A 17974-nucleotide genomic window follows, 5' to 3' on the forward strand; every position below is an offset into this window, starting at 1 on the left:
CAATTATTCTCTATAATGTGGCCTATTTACTTAATAAGCATTTTCCATAAACTATCATAATTTTATTGATTAGTTTATGTTTATTGACATGTTCCAAATTTATTTGACGTTAGAGTGTCATCTAAATAGGATATTACTGGGGCGCCTGGGTGGCTCAGTCGGTTAAGCATCCAACTTCCACTCAGGTCGTGATCTCCCAGTTCATGGGTTTGAGCCCCACATCAGGCTCTGTGCTGACATGTCAGCTCAGAGCCTGGAGCCTGCTTCAGATTCTGTGTATCCTTCTCTCTCTACCTCTCCCCTGCTTGTGCTCTCTCTCTCTCAAAAATAAACATAAAAAATGTTTTTAAATAGGATACTACTGTGTTGAAGTATAGCATCATGGCTAGCAGAGTAGGCTGTAGATTCACTGGCTGAATTTGAATCCTAGATCCACCACTAACTGTGTGAATTTGGGCAAGTTATTTGATCTCCCTGGGCCTCCGTTATTCCATGTGTAAAAAAGGGATATCAAATAGTACCTATCTTATAGTTGTTGTAGAGATAGAGTTAAGGCATTGAAAGCGCATAAAACAAAACCTGGAATATAGTAGGTCCTCAGGAAATATGCATGACTTATTTGTCATCAATTTCTAGGGTCTAACGGTCTGTTTTTCAAAGAATTGATGTGAGGAATTGTGTAAAGTGTTCAGTTGTTATCCAAGTATGTCAGGTATCATTGGCCCAACTCCTCAAGGCAATGCATTATTCACATAATATAGGTTTTATTATTTGCCATTCATCTTTGCTCAAATTAGCAACAAGACATTTCCTTCCTTCCTTTCTCCTTTCTTTCTTTCTCTTTCTTTCTTTCTTCTTTCTTTCTTTCTTTCTTTGTTTCTTTCTTTCTTCAAGACAGAGACAGCATGAGCAGGGGGAAAAGCGAGAATCCCAGCACAGAGCCCAATGTGGGCCTCAGACTAATGAAACTGTGAGATCATGACCTGAGCCGAAACCAAGAGCTGGATACTTAATTGGAGGAGCAACCCAGGCACCCCAGTAACAAGACATTTCTATGAAACAAAACAAATGAATTTCTTAATTGTTCTTCCCATGGTCTAATTGTGCCTTATTTCTGCCTACTGAACATAAGGTCTCCAAAAACGGGGACTGAGCCTTCCTTTTTCCCATCAGTATACATCACTGAGCTCCTATTATGGTGCTACATCCTGTGCTCCTTATAGGAAATGAAGGCATGGCTCTGCTTTGGAGAGAACCAGTTCAGGGGACACAGGTAAAAAGGTAATTACCATAAAGTGTGGTACATACTGTTTTAGAAAGATACCTGGTGTTAGATGCTACTGAACATTCAAATCAGACTATAAGTACAGCTAACAGATCTCCCAAGGTAAGCCCCCCATTATGCTGATACAATGCCTGACACACAATGGATGTTGAATACCCAAGGGGAGAATAGTGTAAGATATTAGTATATATACCCATTAAACTTTCTTTTTTTTAAAGTTTTATTTATTTAATGTTTATTTATTTTTGAGAGAGAGAGCGTGAGCTGGAGAGGGGCAGAGAGAGAGAGGGAGCCAGAGGATCCGAAGCAGGTACCAGGCTCTGCACTGACAGCAAAGAGACCAATGTGGGGCTTGAATTCACGAACCTCGAGATCATGACCTGAGCCAAAGTCGGACACTTAACTGACTGAGCCACTCGGGCGCCCCTACCCATTAACCATTCTAACTCCATACCCTTGAAAACTAGGAGTGGTACCTCACTTACTGCCTAGACCAGACCACTGTCCCATTCTATAGATCAAAGGGGTATTCTCAAAAAAGGCAGTAAAAGAGTAACAATGGAAATCAAAACAGAAATAGTCAATCTTCAGTGGAAGATAACCTGGCAAGATACACTTTGGGTCATCAATCTGAAATAAATCAAATATAACTATAGTCATTATTTTAAATATTCTTGCATTCTGACTATTGATGTTTATCATTTGTGCTTTAATAATGTGAATAGTTAAAAAAGAGAAATAATGGTCCAAATATGAATAAAATTCTGTAACATAGAATGCAAATTTTTATTTAAAAAAAATATTTGCAGTCCTCTTTTATTGATAACATAACTGAGATATTTATTTCATACATTTAAATTATCTTGTGACTTGATAACAATATTTAGCTACAGTATAGCCCAGAAATGAAAATATACAAAATACTTTCAAGAACACACGTATTTCTACCTGTGGGGTACACTTACAAATCATACAAAGACACATATTTATTTTAAAATAAAGACTTTGAAAATGAAACCAGTTCATCTAATTTTTACCAAAGTATGACAAGAAATCTTTTATGCAAACAAAATTAAAATTGAAGCAGAAGTAACACTTTTCGACTTAGTTTTCTAATGTCCTAAAAATCACATCAATTAGATGGTAAGTAGACTATTGTGGTGATTGTTTTGCAGTAAATACAAATATTGAATCATTACATTGTGCACCTGAAACTAATATATTGTTATATGTCAATTTTACCTCAATAAAAAAAATTATAAAGTTAGAGCAGTTAAAATAGTTTGCATTGATCAAAAAAAATCACATCAGTTCTACAAATTGCTATGTCTGAGGACAGAACTGTATTTGTTCCCTTTCCACTTCTGTCATGCTTACAGTAAGAGATAGAAAGTACTCTAAACACAATAAATGGAATTCTTATATTTTAAACCATTTTAATATAAAGGATAGCAAATCAAATCAGTTTTATGTTTCTACTTAAGTTTATATTGCACTAAAATTATTTTACATGGAAGAACTAGTTGATGTATCATGACAAAATACCTTAGAAACATTCTTTGACATTCACATCTATATTAATAGATATTTCACAGTTCACTTAAATAAGTTTTCTAGTATATACCAAATCATGTAACAAAAACAAATCTATAATGCTAATCTGTTTTGAGAGCAAAGATATTCAGTATTTATTATTACTGCCTTTGGGAAATATATTGACTTTTAAAAACAAATTTAAGTCAGTCATAGTACCTAGTAATAACATTTGAGCAACACCTGAAAATTCTTCATTTATTGTTGAGCTTCTACAAGGCTAATTTTTAAATACAGCATTTATTTTATTTAAAAACAAAGAGAAAAAGTGTCAGTCCTTTTATGCAGTGGAGCAGAATTATGAGAAGAGAGATACTAAGAATAATGTTCAATGCTGGCTTCTAAACTACTTCCCTCCCACCCCACCCTGCCGCCCCAGTAATCTCTACACCTAACATGGGGTTGGAATTTATGACTCCGAGATTAAGAATCTTAATCTCAGCTCTCCTGGCTGAGCCAGCCAGGTGCCCCCTAAGCTACATTTTATAAACATAAAAATTCAGTTCTCATCATTCTGCTGCAATATAACCAAGCCTGTTTATTACAATAATAATAACCAATGTTAGAGTCTTTGAAAATCATGATTATACTTAAAGCTTGGAATTAAAGCATGATAAAGCCTAATGGCAACCTCTTGAATCCCATTTTAAGTTAGTGTACTCCCAAAAAACATTTTAAAACAGTTTCAAATAACCTAACTGATTAGCCAGCATCAGCTTAGGAATTTTTTTCAATGTTCTCAGTTATAACTTTTGGCATCAAAAAGCACGGTAAGCACTTTTGATTTGTTATGAATAAAAAAATCAAGTACTAAAATACCAGTGGTTCCTGTGACTAGGGAAATAGCCCCCTTCAAGTAATGTTCCCCTCAAAATTAAAAGAACATTTATGTCTCCCTGTGAGAGTTTACTCAGGAAAAGAAATCACGATTTTCTTCAGTTGAGGTGAAAAAACTGCTTCATAAGTTCATATGTTGTAAAAGCCACTGCTTGAGAGGGAATACAGCGAATGTAATTAAGAGATAAGCCACGATATAATCCTCTTCGAATTCCATGGTGTCCATAGACGTACTTCATAGTCTCCCACATGGTACTGAAAGACAATAGTTAAATGATGACACCTTTATGCCCACTGATGAGATATTTTCAGGATCCATAATAGCATTTTTAAAAGAAGTCAACGGGGCGCCTGGGTGGCGCAGTCGGTTAAGCGTCCGACTTCAGCCAGGTCACGATCTCGCAGTCCGTGAGTTCGAGCCCCGCGTCGGGCTCTGGGCTGATGGCTCAGAGCCTGGAGCCTGTTTCCGATTCTGTGTCTCCCTCTCTCTCTCTGCCCCTCCCCCGTTCATGCACTGTCTCTCTCTGTCCCAAAAATAAATAAACGTTGAAAAAAAAATTTTTTTTTTAAAAAGAAGTCAAAATGTCAAGGGCACCTGGGTGGCTCAGTCAGTTGAACATCTGACTTTAGCTCAAGTTATGATCTCACAGGTTCATGACTAAGATCCCCACATAGCTCTCTGTGCTGACAGTGAGGAGCTGCTTGGGATTCTCTCTCTCTCCTTCTCTCTCTGCCCCTCCTCTACTCACCAGATCTTCTGTCTCCCTCTCAGCCCCTCCCACACACCCTCTTTCCCTTTCCTTCAAAAATAAATAAACATTTAAAAATAAAAAAGCCAAAATGTCATCTTGAATAGCTTTTGGAAAGCAAGTGTTAAAACAAGGTGAAAATGCACCATAAAACAGCAATTCATTCCAAACAAGTACAAGCATTATACACAGAATTGCCGGCTCATTAATACAATTTACTTTGTTTGGACTATGTAAAATTTACTGGCAACACTATATCATAAAAATATTTGAAATATTTATGTATTCTTTTTGAGGGATGTATGCTCAGTTGCCCATCAAGCTTCCATTTCAACTCAAGTTTTATACTACAACTAGCAGATGGTTATAGAACTAATGGTTAAAGGACTATCAGATATAGGCAATAAAGACTTTCTAGTTTCGGTGTTCCTTCCTTTCAAACCAACATTTTGGCTTTTGCCTTTCTCTTTTGATAGGCAATCTGGACTAAAATCTTCAAAAAACCTTTTAGGCAATTCAAAGGCAATTCAAAGTCCTGAGCAAATGTTCTGCACACCACCCAGAAAACAGAATGATTCTAAATCTCTACAGATTATAGAAAACTCTAGAGCTGTGCTGGGTAATGATGGTAGCCACTAGCCATGCATGGTTAGTGAGCACTTAAAATGTGGCAAGTCCAAATTGAAATGTGCTGTCAGTATTAAATACACCCTGGATTTCAAACACTTAGTTTCTTTATTTTTTTAATGTTTTCAAATGTTTATTTGTTTTTGAGAGAGAGAGAGAGAGAGAGAGAGAGCCAAGAAGGGGCAGCGAGAAAGAAGGAGACACAGAATCTGAAGCAGCCTCCAGGCTCTAGCTGTCAGCACAGAGCCGGATGTGGGGCTCGAACCCACAAACCGTGAGGTCTTGACTTGACCCAAAGTCTGGGCTTAACTGACTGAGCCACCCAGGTGCCCCTCAAACACTTAGTATTAAAAAAAGGATGCAAAGTCTTGAGATGTTGAAGTGATAATATTTTTGACATATTAGGTTAAATTAAAATATTTAACTTTTTTTAAGTTTATTTATTTAAGTAATCTCTACACCCAACATGGGGCTCAGACAAACAACCCCAAAATCAAGAGTTGCATACTCCTCACAATGAGCCAGCTGGGTGCCCCTAAATTAAAATATTTTAAAACAGTCATCTGTTTTTTTATACTTTTTTTTTAATGTGGCTACCAGAAAATTTTTAATTATATAAGTGGCTCACATTATATTTCTATTTAACCAAGCTGCTCTAAAGTGACTTTTAAAATTTTTTTTTTTTTGAGAGAGAATGAGAAAGAATGCGCACGAGCACATGTGCAAGTGAGTGAGGGTGGGACAGAGACAGAGGGAGAGAGAGAATCCCAAGTGGGCTCAGAGCTGTCAGCGCAGAGTCTGACTCAGAGCTCAGTCTCCCAAACCATGAAATCATGACCTGAGCCAAATCAAGAGTCTGACACTTGACCAACTGAGCCACCCAGTGAATTTTTTTTTTAATTTTTTTTTTCAATGTTTATTTATTTTTTTGGGACAGAGAGAGACAGAGCATGAACGGGGGAGGGGCAGAGAGAGAGGGAGACACAGAATCGGAAACAGGCTCCAGGCTCTGAGCCATCAGCCCAGAGCCCGACGCGGGGCTCGAACTCACGGACAGCGAGATCGTGACCTGGCTGAAGTCGGACGCTTAACCGACTGCGCCACCCAGGCGCCCCCATAATGTGAATTTTTAACAAACTTTTAAATAATCTTTACACCCAACATGAGGCTCAAATTCAGAACCTCAAGATCAAGAGTTGCACACTCTTCCAACTGAGCCAGCCAGGTGCCCCTAAAGCGAAATTTTTAATAGGGATTGGGACTTGGGGTACCTGGGTAGTTCAGTCAGGTAAGCGTTGGACTTCAGCTCAGGTCATTATCTCACGGTTCGTGAGTTCAAGCCCCGTGTCAGGCTCTGTGCTGACAGCTTGGAGCCTGGAGCCTGCTTCGGATTCTGTGTTCCCCTCTCTCTCTGCCCCACCCCTCCTTGTGCTCTGTCTCTCTGTCTTTCAAAAATGAATAAACATTGGGGCGCCTGGGTGGCTCAGTTGGTTAAGCATCCGACTACGGCTCAGGTCACGATCTCACGGTCCGTGAGTTCAAGCCCCGCGTCCGGCTCTGGGCTGATGGCTCGGAGCCTGAAGCCTGCTTCCGATTCTGTGTCTCCCTCTCTCTCTGCCCCTCCCCCGTTCATGCTCTGTCTCTCTCTGTCTCAAAAATAAATAAACGTTAAAAAAAATTTAAAAAGAATGAATAAACATTAAATATATATATATATATATATATATATATATATATATATATATGTGATAATATATATATATGGATTGGGACTAGATTGAAAGTTTGTAAATTTACCAAAGGATACTATGGAAGATCTGAACTACTGGTAAGACCACAGTCCTATCTCTATACCTACTTTAAACATTACATTTCCTAAAGAAAATGAACAATGACAAATGGAAAACTTACAGGCACTTTTCAAATTCTGGAAGAACAGTTCCTAATTGCATTCGCCGACGAGTTACATCAAACGGGTAGCTAAAAGAAGAAAAAGGCAGAAGGATATAAAAATGATTTCTAGCATTGTACTCAACAATTATTGAATACAAAGTCCTACATGTTATTTCCCTAGGAAATAATGTGTTCTTATACCTTTATTGTTTTGTCTAATTTAGGAGTCAGGACATAAGCACATGAATACAATCAAACAGCAATAAAGAGGTCTTGCCTTTGCTTATGTGGTTCTATTGGGTTAGATGATTCTCTCTCATCACCACAATATAGAGTTCATTCCTCAAGGCCAAATTCAGTGCCACTTTCTGAAGAAACAAACTGGGTATTTTTCATTGTTGGAACCCTAGGACAGGGTTTCTCAACTTTGGCACTATTGACATTTTAGGTTAGATAATTCTTAATTGTGAGGATCTATCCTATTCAATGTAGGATGTTTAAGCACATCCCTGGCCTCTACCCACTCCATGCCAATAGCATAACCCCAGCTGTGACAGCCAAAATTGTCTCCAGATATTAATAAATGTCCACTGGAGGCAAAATCACCTCTAGTTAAGAACCACTACTCTAAAAATATTCAGCAAGCCCCCTTGTATACAGTAGACCAACAAAAAATTTTCCTTAAAGGCAAAAATTAACAATACAGATACTGCATTTAGAGAACAGAGAAAATTGTGTTAAAAAAAAATTTGCCTGAGGGGCACCTGGGTGTCTCAGTTGGTTAAGAGTCCAATTCTTGGTTTCAGCTCAGGTCATGATCTCACAGTTCGTGAGCCTGAGCCCCACATTGGGCTCTGTGCTGACAGTGTGGGGCCTGCTTGGGATTCTCTCTCTCTGCCCCTTCCCTGCTCATGCTCTGTTTCTCTCTCAAATTAGGTACACTTGGGGCGCCTGGGTGGCGCAGTCGGTTAAGCGTCCGACTTCAGCCAGGTCACGATCTCGCGGTCCGCGAGTTCGAGCCCCGCGTCGGGCTCTGGGCTGATGGCTCAGAGCCTGGAGCCTGTTTCCGATTCTGTGTCTCCCTCTCTCTCTGCCCCTCCCCCGTTCATGCACTGTCTCTCTCTGTCCCAAAAATAAATAAACGTTGAAAAAAAAAAAAAATTAGGTACACTTAACTAAAATATAAAATAAAATAAAATAAAATAAAATAAAATAAAATATAAAATAAAATAAAATAAAATAAATAAAATAAAATAAAATAAATTAAATTAAATTAAATTAAAATGCCTGAAATGAAATATACAAAAGGAATCTCTCTTAAGAGTGGGACCCCAGGTGATTTTTTTAAATTACTTTTATTTTGCTAATATTGACTACTTGTCAATGTAGTTAAACAATTTATGTAATTTATCTCATTCCATCTTCATAATTGCATGAAATAGGTATTGTTATCCCAACATTAAGAAAATTGAATCTTACATTCTCAAGTGTCACAAAGCTGCTTTTTACTTTCCTATTCAAAGATCTCCATGGTACCTAATATATACTTAAGTGATATATGACAAAAATAATGATATATTTGTATAATTATATATATATATATATACACACATACATATATATATATTTTGTGTGTGTGTGCAAAAAGGTGATTTTATCAAAGCATGGGGACAGGACCCGTGGGCAGGAAGAGCTGCCTATATTTATATTCATAATGAAATGTTATAATTAAAAAAACATGTGGGGCTCCTGGGGGGCTCAGTCAGTTGAGTGTCCAACTTCGGCTCAGGTCAGGATCTCATGGTTTGTGAGTTCGAGCCCTGTGTCGGGCTCTGTGCTGACAACTCGGAGCCTGGAGCCTGCTTAGGATTCTGTCTCCTTCTCTCTCTGCCCCTCCCCCATTTGTGCTCTGTCTCTCTCTGCCTCTCAGTAAAAAAAAATTTTTTAATAATTAAAAAACATGTTTTTTAACCAAACAGCTTAAGAAATAGCATTACCAATAATTGAAGTTCTGTATGCATTTCAATAGCATCTCCAGGAATTATTTTTTAATGGGGTAGTGAGAAGAAGAAATTTTATGGGAATCAAGGGAACAAAAACCTCAGTCTGAAGGATTCAGTTTCCAAGCCGGAAAAGACGTATGTGAGTAGAAGGAATTGGTTAGTAGAAGGGAGAGAATGTAAGAAGACAAGGTACAAGGATTAGAATACGGGAAAGAACAATGGGAAAGAAAGAAAATAGCATTCTAGGCAATGTTCTACAGTAACAAACAGTAAGACATAGTGAGTATTTGGATACGTACAATGTGAAAAATGGTTTCAAGGTATTATTAGGGCTAGAAGATTAATGGTTATCAATAACAAATAAGAAAGCTGGGAGCTGAGGATTGTCACCAAGAGGAAAAAAGGAATTAATATCTGAACTATGGAGTTTGCACTGATGGCAGAAGTCCAAGCAGAAATATGTAAGAGCTTGCTATACAGAAGTAATGGAGAGGAAGTAATGGAGAATTAAATAAAATTTGTTATCTGTGCAGAGGTGACCACTGAAACCATAAAGATAGATGAGCTATTCTACACATTTATGGGAAGAGCATAGGACTAAAGCCAGGCTGCGCCTTAAAATATCAGCATGGATAGGAAGAAAGAGGAAGATATGAATCAGTAAGATACTTGAAAAGGTGGGGGTGGGTGGGTTGGGAAGGCAGATGGCTAAGGAGAGGTAGGTACTGTTACAAAACTGAAGGAACTAGGGGCGCCTTGGGTGGCTCAGTCGGTTGAGTGTCCGACTTGGGCTGAGGTCATGATCTCGCGGTCTGTGAGTTCAAGCCCTGCGTCCGGCTCTGTGCTGACAGCTCAGAGCCTGCAGTGGGCTTCAGATTCTGTGTCTCCCTAGCTCTCTGCCCCTCCCCCACTCGCACTCTGTTTCTCTCTCAAAAATAAACATTAAAAAAAATTTACAAAAACGAAGGAACTAGAACAATTGGAAGGAAGCAAAAGAACTAAGAGGGAGCCTTTGGATCTGGTAAGAGTCAATGGGTATAGAATACAGTTTAAGAAAAGAAATGAGAAAGAAAAGATTTGAAGGATCTAGATTGGAAGTGAGTAGTAGTAAAGAAAAAGGTAAGAGCAAGAAGAGAATCAAAATAACTAGAGGTGCATGTTTCTACAAATGCGCAAGGTTCCACAGCCAGATTGCCAAAAGTAAACCACCACCTTTTTTTCTTTACCTTCAACCTAGTATGATCTGCTTCCACACACAAGTATACGGAATCTGCTTTCACACAAGTAATCCTTGACTGTAAAATCCAATGAACACCTAACTTTTCAGTACTTATATTACTTTGATTTTTCTTTTCCATTGGATACTCTTTTTCGTCTTTGTGACAATACTACATCCTGTTTTTCAGGATACTCCTCAGTCACAGAAAGCTTTTCTTCTTCTTCCTGAAAAATTCCTGCTTCATAGTGTTCCAGCCTCTTTTTATCTCATCTACACAATCTCTCTTGGACTAGGGAAATCCTTTGAAGCTACTTTTTCAATTACAATACAGCAATCCCTTTATCTATATTCAGCAAATGTCCCAAAACCTAGTACATTGTCTGACACAAAGGAGGTCTTCAAGATTTAATGCAAGAGAAGTGACTGGGTCACTCAGTCAGTTGGGTATCTGACTTCGGCTCAGGTCATGATCTCAGGGTTCATGAGTTCGAACTGCATCAGGCTCTCTGCTGACAGCCCAGAGCCCACTTTGGATCTTCTGTCATTTTCTCTCTGCCCCTCCCCCACTCGTTCCCCCTCTCTCTCTCTCTTCTCTCTCTCTCTCACAAAAATAAACATTAAATATATATATATACATGAGAGGGAGCAGGGATGGGCTAAATGGGTAAGGGGCATTAAAAAATCTACTCCTGGGGCGCCTGGGTGGCGCAGTCGGTTAAGCGTCCGACTTCAGCCAGGTCACGATCTCGCGGTCCGGGAGTTCGAGCCCCGCATCGGGCTCTGGGCTGATGGCTCAGAGCCTGGAACCTGTTTCCGATTCTGTGTCTCCCTCTCTCTCTGCCCCTCCCCGGTTCATACTCTGTCTCTCTCTGTCCCAAAAATAAATAAACGTTGAAAAAAAAAAATTAAAAAAAAAAAAGAAAAAAAAAGAAAAAAAAAATCTACTCCTGAAATCATTGCTTCACTATATGCTAACTAATTTGGATGTAAATTTTAAAAAATAAAAAATAGGGGCGCCTGGGTGGCTCAGTCGGTTAAGCGTCCGACTTCAGCTCAGGTCACAATCTCACGGTGCATGGGTTGGAGCCCCGCGTCGGGCCCTGGGCTGATGGCTCAGAGCCTGGAGCCTGCTTCTGATTCTGTGTCTCCCTCTCTCTCTGCCCCTCCCCCGTTCATGCTCTGTCTCTCTCTCTCAAAAATAGATGAACGTTAAAAAAATTAAAACAAAAACAAAAACAAAACAAAACAAAAAATAAAAAATAAAGTTAAAAAAGAAAAAGATCTGCAAAGTGGTAAATATATATATATATATAATAAAAAATAAAATGAATAACGCTGAAAATCAAGATTGAAAAACTGCAATTTGATTGGATTAAGTTAATGAAGAAACTTACGATATTGTTTGTGCTATTGCTCCAGCAACACCACCACAAAGTAAGTTTATGTGGGTTTTCAAAACTAAGACATTAGGATTGTCTGATGAAGGTCTGCCAAGAAGGGTAGGGGCATGGGAAAGCCCAACACTCTTTAAGGTACCAAAAGTAAAAAATGAAACACCTGAAAAACAAAACATAAATTCACCATGATGCTTAAGATTACATGAACCATGAAAAGATACCATTCTTTATAATAACCAATTAACTCAAAGAACAAACTATACATTTCCTGATTTCTGAAAGAAAAAGGCTTAATTAATAAGTAACCTAAAGATAACAAGATACCTATAACAATTATCGCTATGGTTTTTATACACTTATACTTCAATTTACTGAATAAAGGCAGTAGTTGGGTATAAATGCCAACTTATATATTAATAGGATTAAGTAGTTTTCTAAGGTTTCACATCAGTAAAAGTTAAATTCATGATTAATAATTACAAGTAAATACTACAACTTAAATTCACAATAACAATGATGGTGATAAGATACAAACAAAACATTCAGAAGTGACAAAAAATTGTTATTTTAACTCAGTGCCTAATTTTGTCTCCAAGGAAGAGTGGTAACCATGAGATAAATGTTCATATTGAATCACAAAACACATGAAATCTAGTAAATATTAAATTATCAATAATATGCACTTAGTGCTTGCTGAACATTTATGATTGCATAATAGACCCATTAAAGTCTTACATTAACAAAATCAAGAATAGAATTCAAGCAATCCTATCAACTAAGCATTATTCAAGATACCTTGATATCTACTAAATTTTAAAATATATTTAAAATATACTTGATGCTTAATAAGAAATAAGCACTAACAAAAATTTAGTCTAGGAGAATACCTCAATATATGCATTTATTCCTTATACAAAATTCTCATAACTTTGTAGTATTTTGAAATGACAGTATACAATTTTAGAATATTCATACACTTTTATATATTCATACACTAAAGACTGAATCTAAAATCTGAAAAAGTTCACAATGGTGAAATTCGTAGCAAATTAAATGTAAGTTAAAAAAATTGGAAATACCTAAATAATGTGGAATAGTATTCAGTGAAAATATGACACAACTAATAAAATGATGTTTGTGAAGAGTACAGATATATGTGAAAAATGTTTGGGAAATGGGGAAAAATTAAGAAACAAAATTATATATATACTATAACTAGGTTAAAATATATTTAAAAAACAAAAAACTTAGAAAGAGAGGAAAATAAGACCAAAAAATTAAAGAGTTCTTCTTCCAGCATAATGGCAATCTAGGTATTCTGAATGACTTTGTCATTGCTACAGGTCTTGCAAAAAGAATGAGAACGTCTCCAAGAACCCCACCACCACCACCTTCTAAAAACAGAAGCTGGAGCTCATTTGGGAGTTGTGGGCCCATGAAAGAAGTGAAGTGACTTTTCATATTGATGCCAATAGCAGCAAAGCTATTGAGATGCATCTTGCTATTGGGTCTACAGAAGATGGAATCACTGGGTCTGAAACTCAGAGATTCAGATCAAGTAATGGGTTCATAATTAAAGACCACCAACATAGGAGGAGGCAAATAAATTTATACATTTATAATAGAGCAGGTAAGAGTTAGCCAAAATAAGTGAACAAGGAAGAAATACTTTAAAACATAACAAAGAAAAGCCTCTAGTGGAAATCAAATAGCAAGGTACAGAAACAAGTACAAATGTATCAATAATCACAATAACTATCAGGTGAACTAATTGGCAACTAAAGATTTTACAGACCAGATTTTTAACAATATCCAGTTATATAATGATTTCAAAAGAAATACCTAAAACATAAAGATATGAGAAAGTAAAAAATAAAAGGATGAAAAAAGATATACTAGGCAAATATTAACTTGGATCTGTCCAAAAGCTAATTATGAGTTAAGGGGAGGGGGCAGGGATTTGAACAATGATAATATACTAGATGATATTAAGAAACTTTTTTATGGGCACCTGGGTGACTCAGTTGGTTAAGTGTCCAACTCTTGGTTTTGGCTCAGGTCATGATCTCACAGTCCATGAGCTTGAGCCCCACATCGGGGCTCTGTGCTGACAAGCAGAGCCTGCTTGGGATTCTCTCTCTCCCTCTCTCTCTCTCTCTGCCCCTCCACTCACGCTCTCTCTCTCAAAGTAAATAAATAAACTTAAAAAATATGTTTAAAGTTCATAATAGTGTGTGGTTATGCTTTTTAAAAAAGCATAGACAGGCACCTGGGTGGCTCAATTGGTTAGGTGTCCCACTTTGGCTCAGGTCATGATCTCACAGTTAGTGGATTCGAGCACCACATCCGGCTCTGTGCTGACAGCCTGGATCCTGCTTCAGATTGTTTCTCCCTCTCTCTCTCTGCCCCTTCCCCACTCGTGCTCTCTCTCTCAAAAATAAATAAAACATTTAAAAAATAAAATAAAAAAATTAAAAAGCTGGGGCGCCTGGGTGGCGCAGTCGGTTAAGCGTCCGACTTCAGCCAGGTCACGATCTCGCGGTCTGTGAGTTCGAGCCCCGCGTCAGGCTCTGGGCTGATGGCTCGGAGCCTGGAGCCTGTTTCCCATTCTGTGTCTCCCTCTCTCTCTGCCCCTCCCCTGTTCATGCTCTGTCTCTCTCTGTCCCCAAAATAAATAAACGTTGAGAAAAAAAAAAAAAAATTTAAAAAAAAATTAAAAAGCATAGAGAGCTGAATACTGAGATACTGTGGAGCTACTTTAAAACAATTTGGAATGAGGGGCGCCTGGGTGGCTCAGTCGGTTAACGGTCCAACTTCAACTCAGGTCACGATCTCGCGGTCTGTGAGTTTGAGCTCCCGTCAGGCTCTGGGCTTATGGCTCAGAGCCTGGAGCCTGGTTCAGATTCTGTGTCTCCCTCTCTCTCTCTGCCCCTCCCCCATTCATGCTCTGTCTCTCTCTGTCTCAAAAATAAATAAACGTTAAAAAAAAAAATTAAAAAAAAAAACAATTTGGAATGAGAGTGGAGGGAGTATTTAAGGGTACAGATGAAACAAGATTGGTCCTGAGTTGATCACTTTTGAAGATAGGTCATAGGTGCATGGTGGCTCATTATACTATTGTCTACTTTTGTATACATTTCAAAATTTCCAAATTTTAAGAAAAAACAATTAATAAAATAATAAACTCATGGGATGCAGCTGAAGCATGATGGCGGGGCGGAGGGGTGGGTAGGAAGCCCACATTAGGAATAAAAAAACCCAAAGGTTGAAAATGAAACAGGTAAGCATCCAACTGAAGAATAAACATGACGAAAAAGGAGATAATTAAGAAATGAACAAGAATCAATGAAAGGTAAAATAAAGGTAGACTAGAGAAAAACACAAGCCAAAATTGATTCTTTGCAAAATCAAATAACTGATCAAAAAAAAAAAGTGAAAAAAGGAGCATGGCAATAGAGTAGATGTCAAAATGATATGAAGAAATAAGGGAAATCTTTTGCTAAAAAATTGAAAATTAATCCAAAAAGGTCAAATTCAAAATGGTAAAGAAAGGCATGAATTACCAAAAATGGTTCACAAAAGATAAAAAATCTGAATGGTCCTACAACCATTTAAGAAGTTAAACCAGTATTAAAAAAATCACCCACAAAGAAAACTTTCAAGAAACAGATATTCTAATCATCTTATAGAGATGGAAGATGAGGAAATACTCTACAACTCATTTATGAGACTTATATAACTTTGATACCCAAACCACACTTCTCTCTCTTTTTTTAATGTTTATTTTTGAGAGAGAGAGAAACAACGTGCCAGCAGGGGAGGGGCAGAGAAAGGGAGACACAGAATTCGAAGCAGGCTCCAGGTTCCGAGCTGTCAGCACTTAGGCCAAAGCTGGAACTCATGAACGGGGAGATCATGATCTGAGCCGAAGTCAGATGCTTAACCAACTGAGCCACCCAGGTGCCCCTAGATGTAGAACTTCTAAAGACAATTAGCAAACTTAATCCAACAGGATATAAAAAGGTCATTATGTCATAGCCAATTTGACTTGATCTTGGAACATCTATTAATATCATTTATCATAATAACATATTAAAGGAGAAAGCTATAAGATTACCTCCATAAATGCAGGCGAGGGTGTCTGATAAAATTCAACACCAAATCAGATAAAAATTCTTAGCAAAACTTCCTTAACATCATAAATGAACATTAAACTAAATGAAGAAGTATTACAAACAGTCCCTTTAAAATAATTAATGAGCCAAAATGCCTACTATCATCACTTCTATTCACTGCTGCACTGTAGGTCCTTAGCATAGTACAGTAAGTGAAGATAAACATAAATAAATAAGGAAATAAGGATTAGAATGTAAATAAGAAAAAGACACCATGTGGACAGGATACGATTGCCCACATAGGAAACCCAAAACATCTGCAAGTAACACAGTGGCTGGCTATGATACCAACAAGTAGGATAATGGCTAGCTATAAAATCATAAAATTAAATCAAGTAATAAACTAAAAATGTAATTTTCTAAAAGACGCAACACAGCTTACATGGTATCTATAAATATATCTAACAAAAATGTCCCGGAACTGTATAAAATTTCATTCAAAATCCCAACAAGTGTTTTTGTGCAACTTCAAAATGGATTTTAAAATGTGCAGGAAACAGAATATCTATAGTTCCTACATTCCTGGAAAAAAAAAAAAGCATAAGGTAAATGGACTTGTCCTACCAAATATAAAGAGTGCATAAAACTGCACTTTATTCTTATTTTTAGAAGTAGCACTGTAAAAAAAAAAAAAAAAGCAGTAGCACTGTAGATCACTGGGGAAAGGAGGGACTATGGTGCTGAGTCAAATGCTTATCCTTAGGGAGGAAAGAAATAATTCCTGAAGGAATTGGGGCTTAAATACAAAATGCTACAATTTAAAAATCATTCTTAGAAAAAAATGAAAGATCAAGATTCTGCCAAATTTGAAAATACCTGCATACGGAGCCATTCCTAATATAGTGGGCATCAGGCCTCTGTAAAATCCAAGGAAACCACCTTCCTTTTGAATGAAGAAAAAGTAGAAGTGAGATTATATTGTGTTTATTATGATAAACATCAAAAAGCAAAAGCATACATTACAATGAAAAATTATTCTGGGACCCAACCTGAAACACAAATGTGTCACAATCATTATTAACATCAATAACTATAAATAAAATAGCTTATATAACTTTCAAAATATTTTTCTAAATATATAAGGACATATTATAAGGGCACCTGACTGGCTCAGTCAGTAGACCTTGTGACTCTTGGTCTTAGAGTCATGAGTTCAAGCCCCATGTTGGCATAAAACGCACATTATTAAAAAAAAAAAAAAAAAAGACACAATATAAACAAGAAAAGTAAATGTGAAATACCTTTGCATAAATTGTTTTGAATGCATGAATAATTCCTGTATAAGTGTGTTCCCCTTTCACCTGGAATGCTAGGCGTACTCTAACCATGTCAAGTGGGTAAGTACAGATAACTGCTGTCATACCTGAAAAAAAAAAGGAAAAACTTAAAAATGTAATAGAAAATATATATCTCTTTCCGATCATTAGTAGTGCTCTCAAAATATACCTATGATGAAAACCCAATGCAATCGAAAGTGATATTACTTATAGAATTAAATCATAATATTATCAGTTGAAAAACAACCTTGCAAGCAAAGGGTCAGTTTGTAAACTCTTTCAAAATTCTTCCCACTGTGAAGTTATATTATTAACACCAAAACAGTGCAGTGTAGGTGTATGATGAGTATTTTTTTTAAATTCTATTTCTTGTCTATTTCCAGGAAAGATACCAGAAAGGAAAAACTATCTCCTAGCACTAGGCAAGATATTTGACTTTTTATGTATTATCTCTAATCCTAAAATGAAGAGATGCTTACCTATCAAAGGAATTTTTTTAAGTTTATTTTGTATTTATTTTGAAAGAGAGAGATATACAAGTACTTTGGATTATAAGCATGTTTCCAGAAGGAATTATGCTTACAAATCAAGGTTTTACTCTGTGTGTGTGTGTGTGTGTGTGTGTGTGTGTGTGTGTGTATTATCGTCTTCTTTATCCATTCATCTATTGATGGACACTTGGGCTGCTCCCCTAAGTTGGCTATTGTAAATAATGCTGTAATAAACGTAGGGGTGCATCGTCCTTTCAAATTAATGTCTTTGTATTGTTAGGGTAAATATGCAATCGTGGAATTACTGGATCATATAATAATTCTATTTTTAATTTTTTCAGGAACCTCAATGAGGCCTGCAACAGTGGCTGCACTAGTTTTCATTCCCATCAACAGTGCATAAGGGTTCCTTTTTCTCCACATCCCTG

At 37.1% G+C, this 17974-nt stretch overlaps 1 protein-coding gene across 2 annotated transcripts in view; it reads right to left on the reverse strand.

Moving 5' to 3' along the window:
- Positions 1 to 2047: 2047 nt before the first annotated feature.
- SLC25A16 (solute carrier family 25 member 16) overlaps positions 2048 to 17974 on the reverse strand; it is a 51530-nt gene continuing 35603 nt past the window's right edge. The window contains exons 5-9 of one of the 2 annotated variants that reach the window (XM_043596486.1): positions 17020 to 17141; positions 16595 to 16661; positions 11601 to 11763; positions 7003 to 7071; positions 2048 to 3970 (exon numbers count right to left, since the gene is read on the reverse strand). In XM_043596486.1, the coding sequence (XP_043452421.1) occupies positions 3814 to 3970; positions 7003 to 7071; positions 11601 to 11763; positions 16595 to 16661; positions 17020 to 17141 (578 nt within the window). In that variant the 3' untranslated portion in view covers positions 2048 to 3813. Of the gene's footprint in view, positions 3999 to 7002; positions 7072 to 11600; positions 11764 to 16594; positions 16662 to 17019; positions 17142 to 17974 lie in introns of both variants that reach the window. The other variant, XM_043596487.1, reaches the window with a different exon arrangement.

This window comes from Prionailurus bengalensis, chromosome D2 (assembly GCF_016509475.1).
Source record: "Prionailurus bengalensis isolate Pbe53 chromosome D2, Fcat_Pben_1.1_paternal_pri, whole genome shotgun sequence".
NCBI lineage: Eukaryota > Metazoa > Chordata > Mammalia > Carnivora > Felidae > Prionailurus > Prionailurus bengalensis.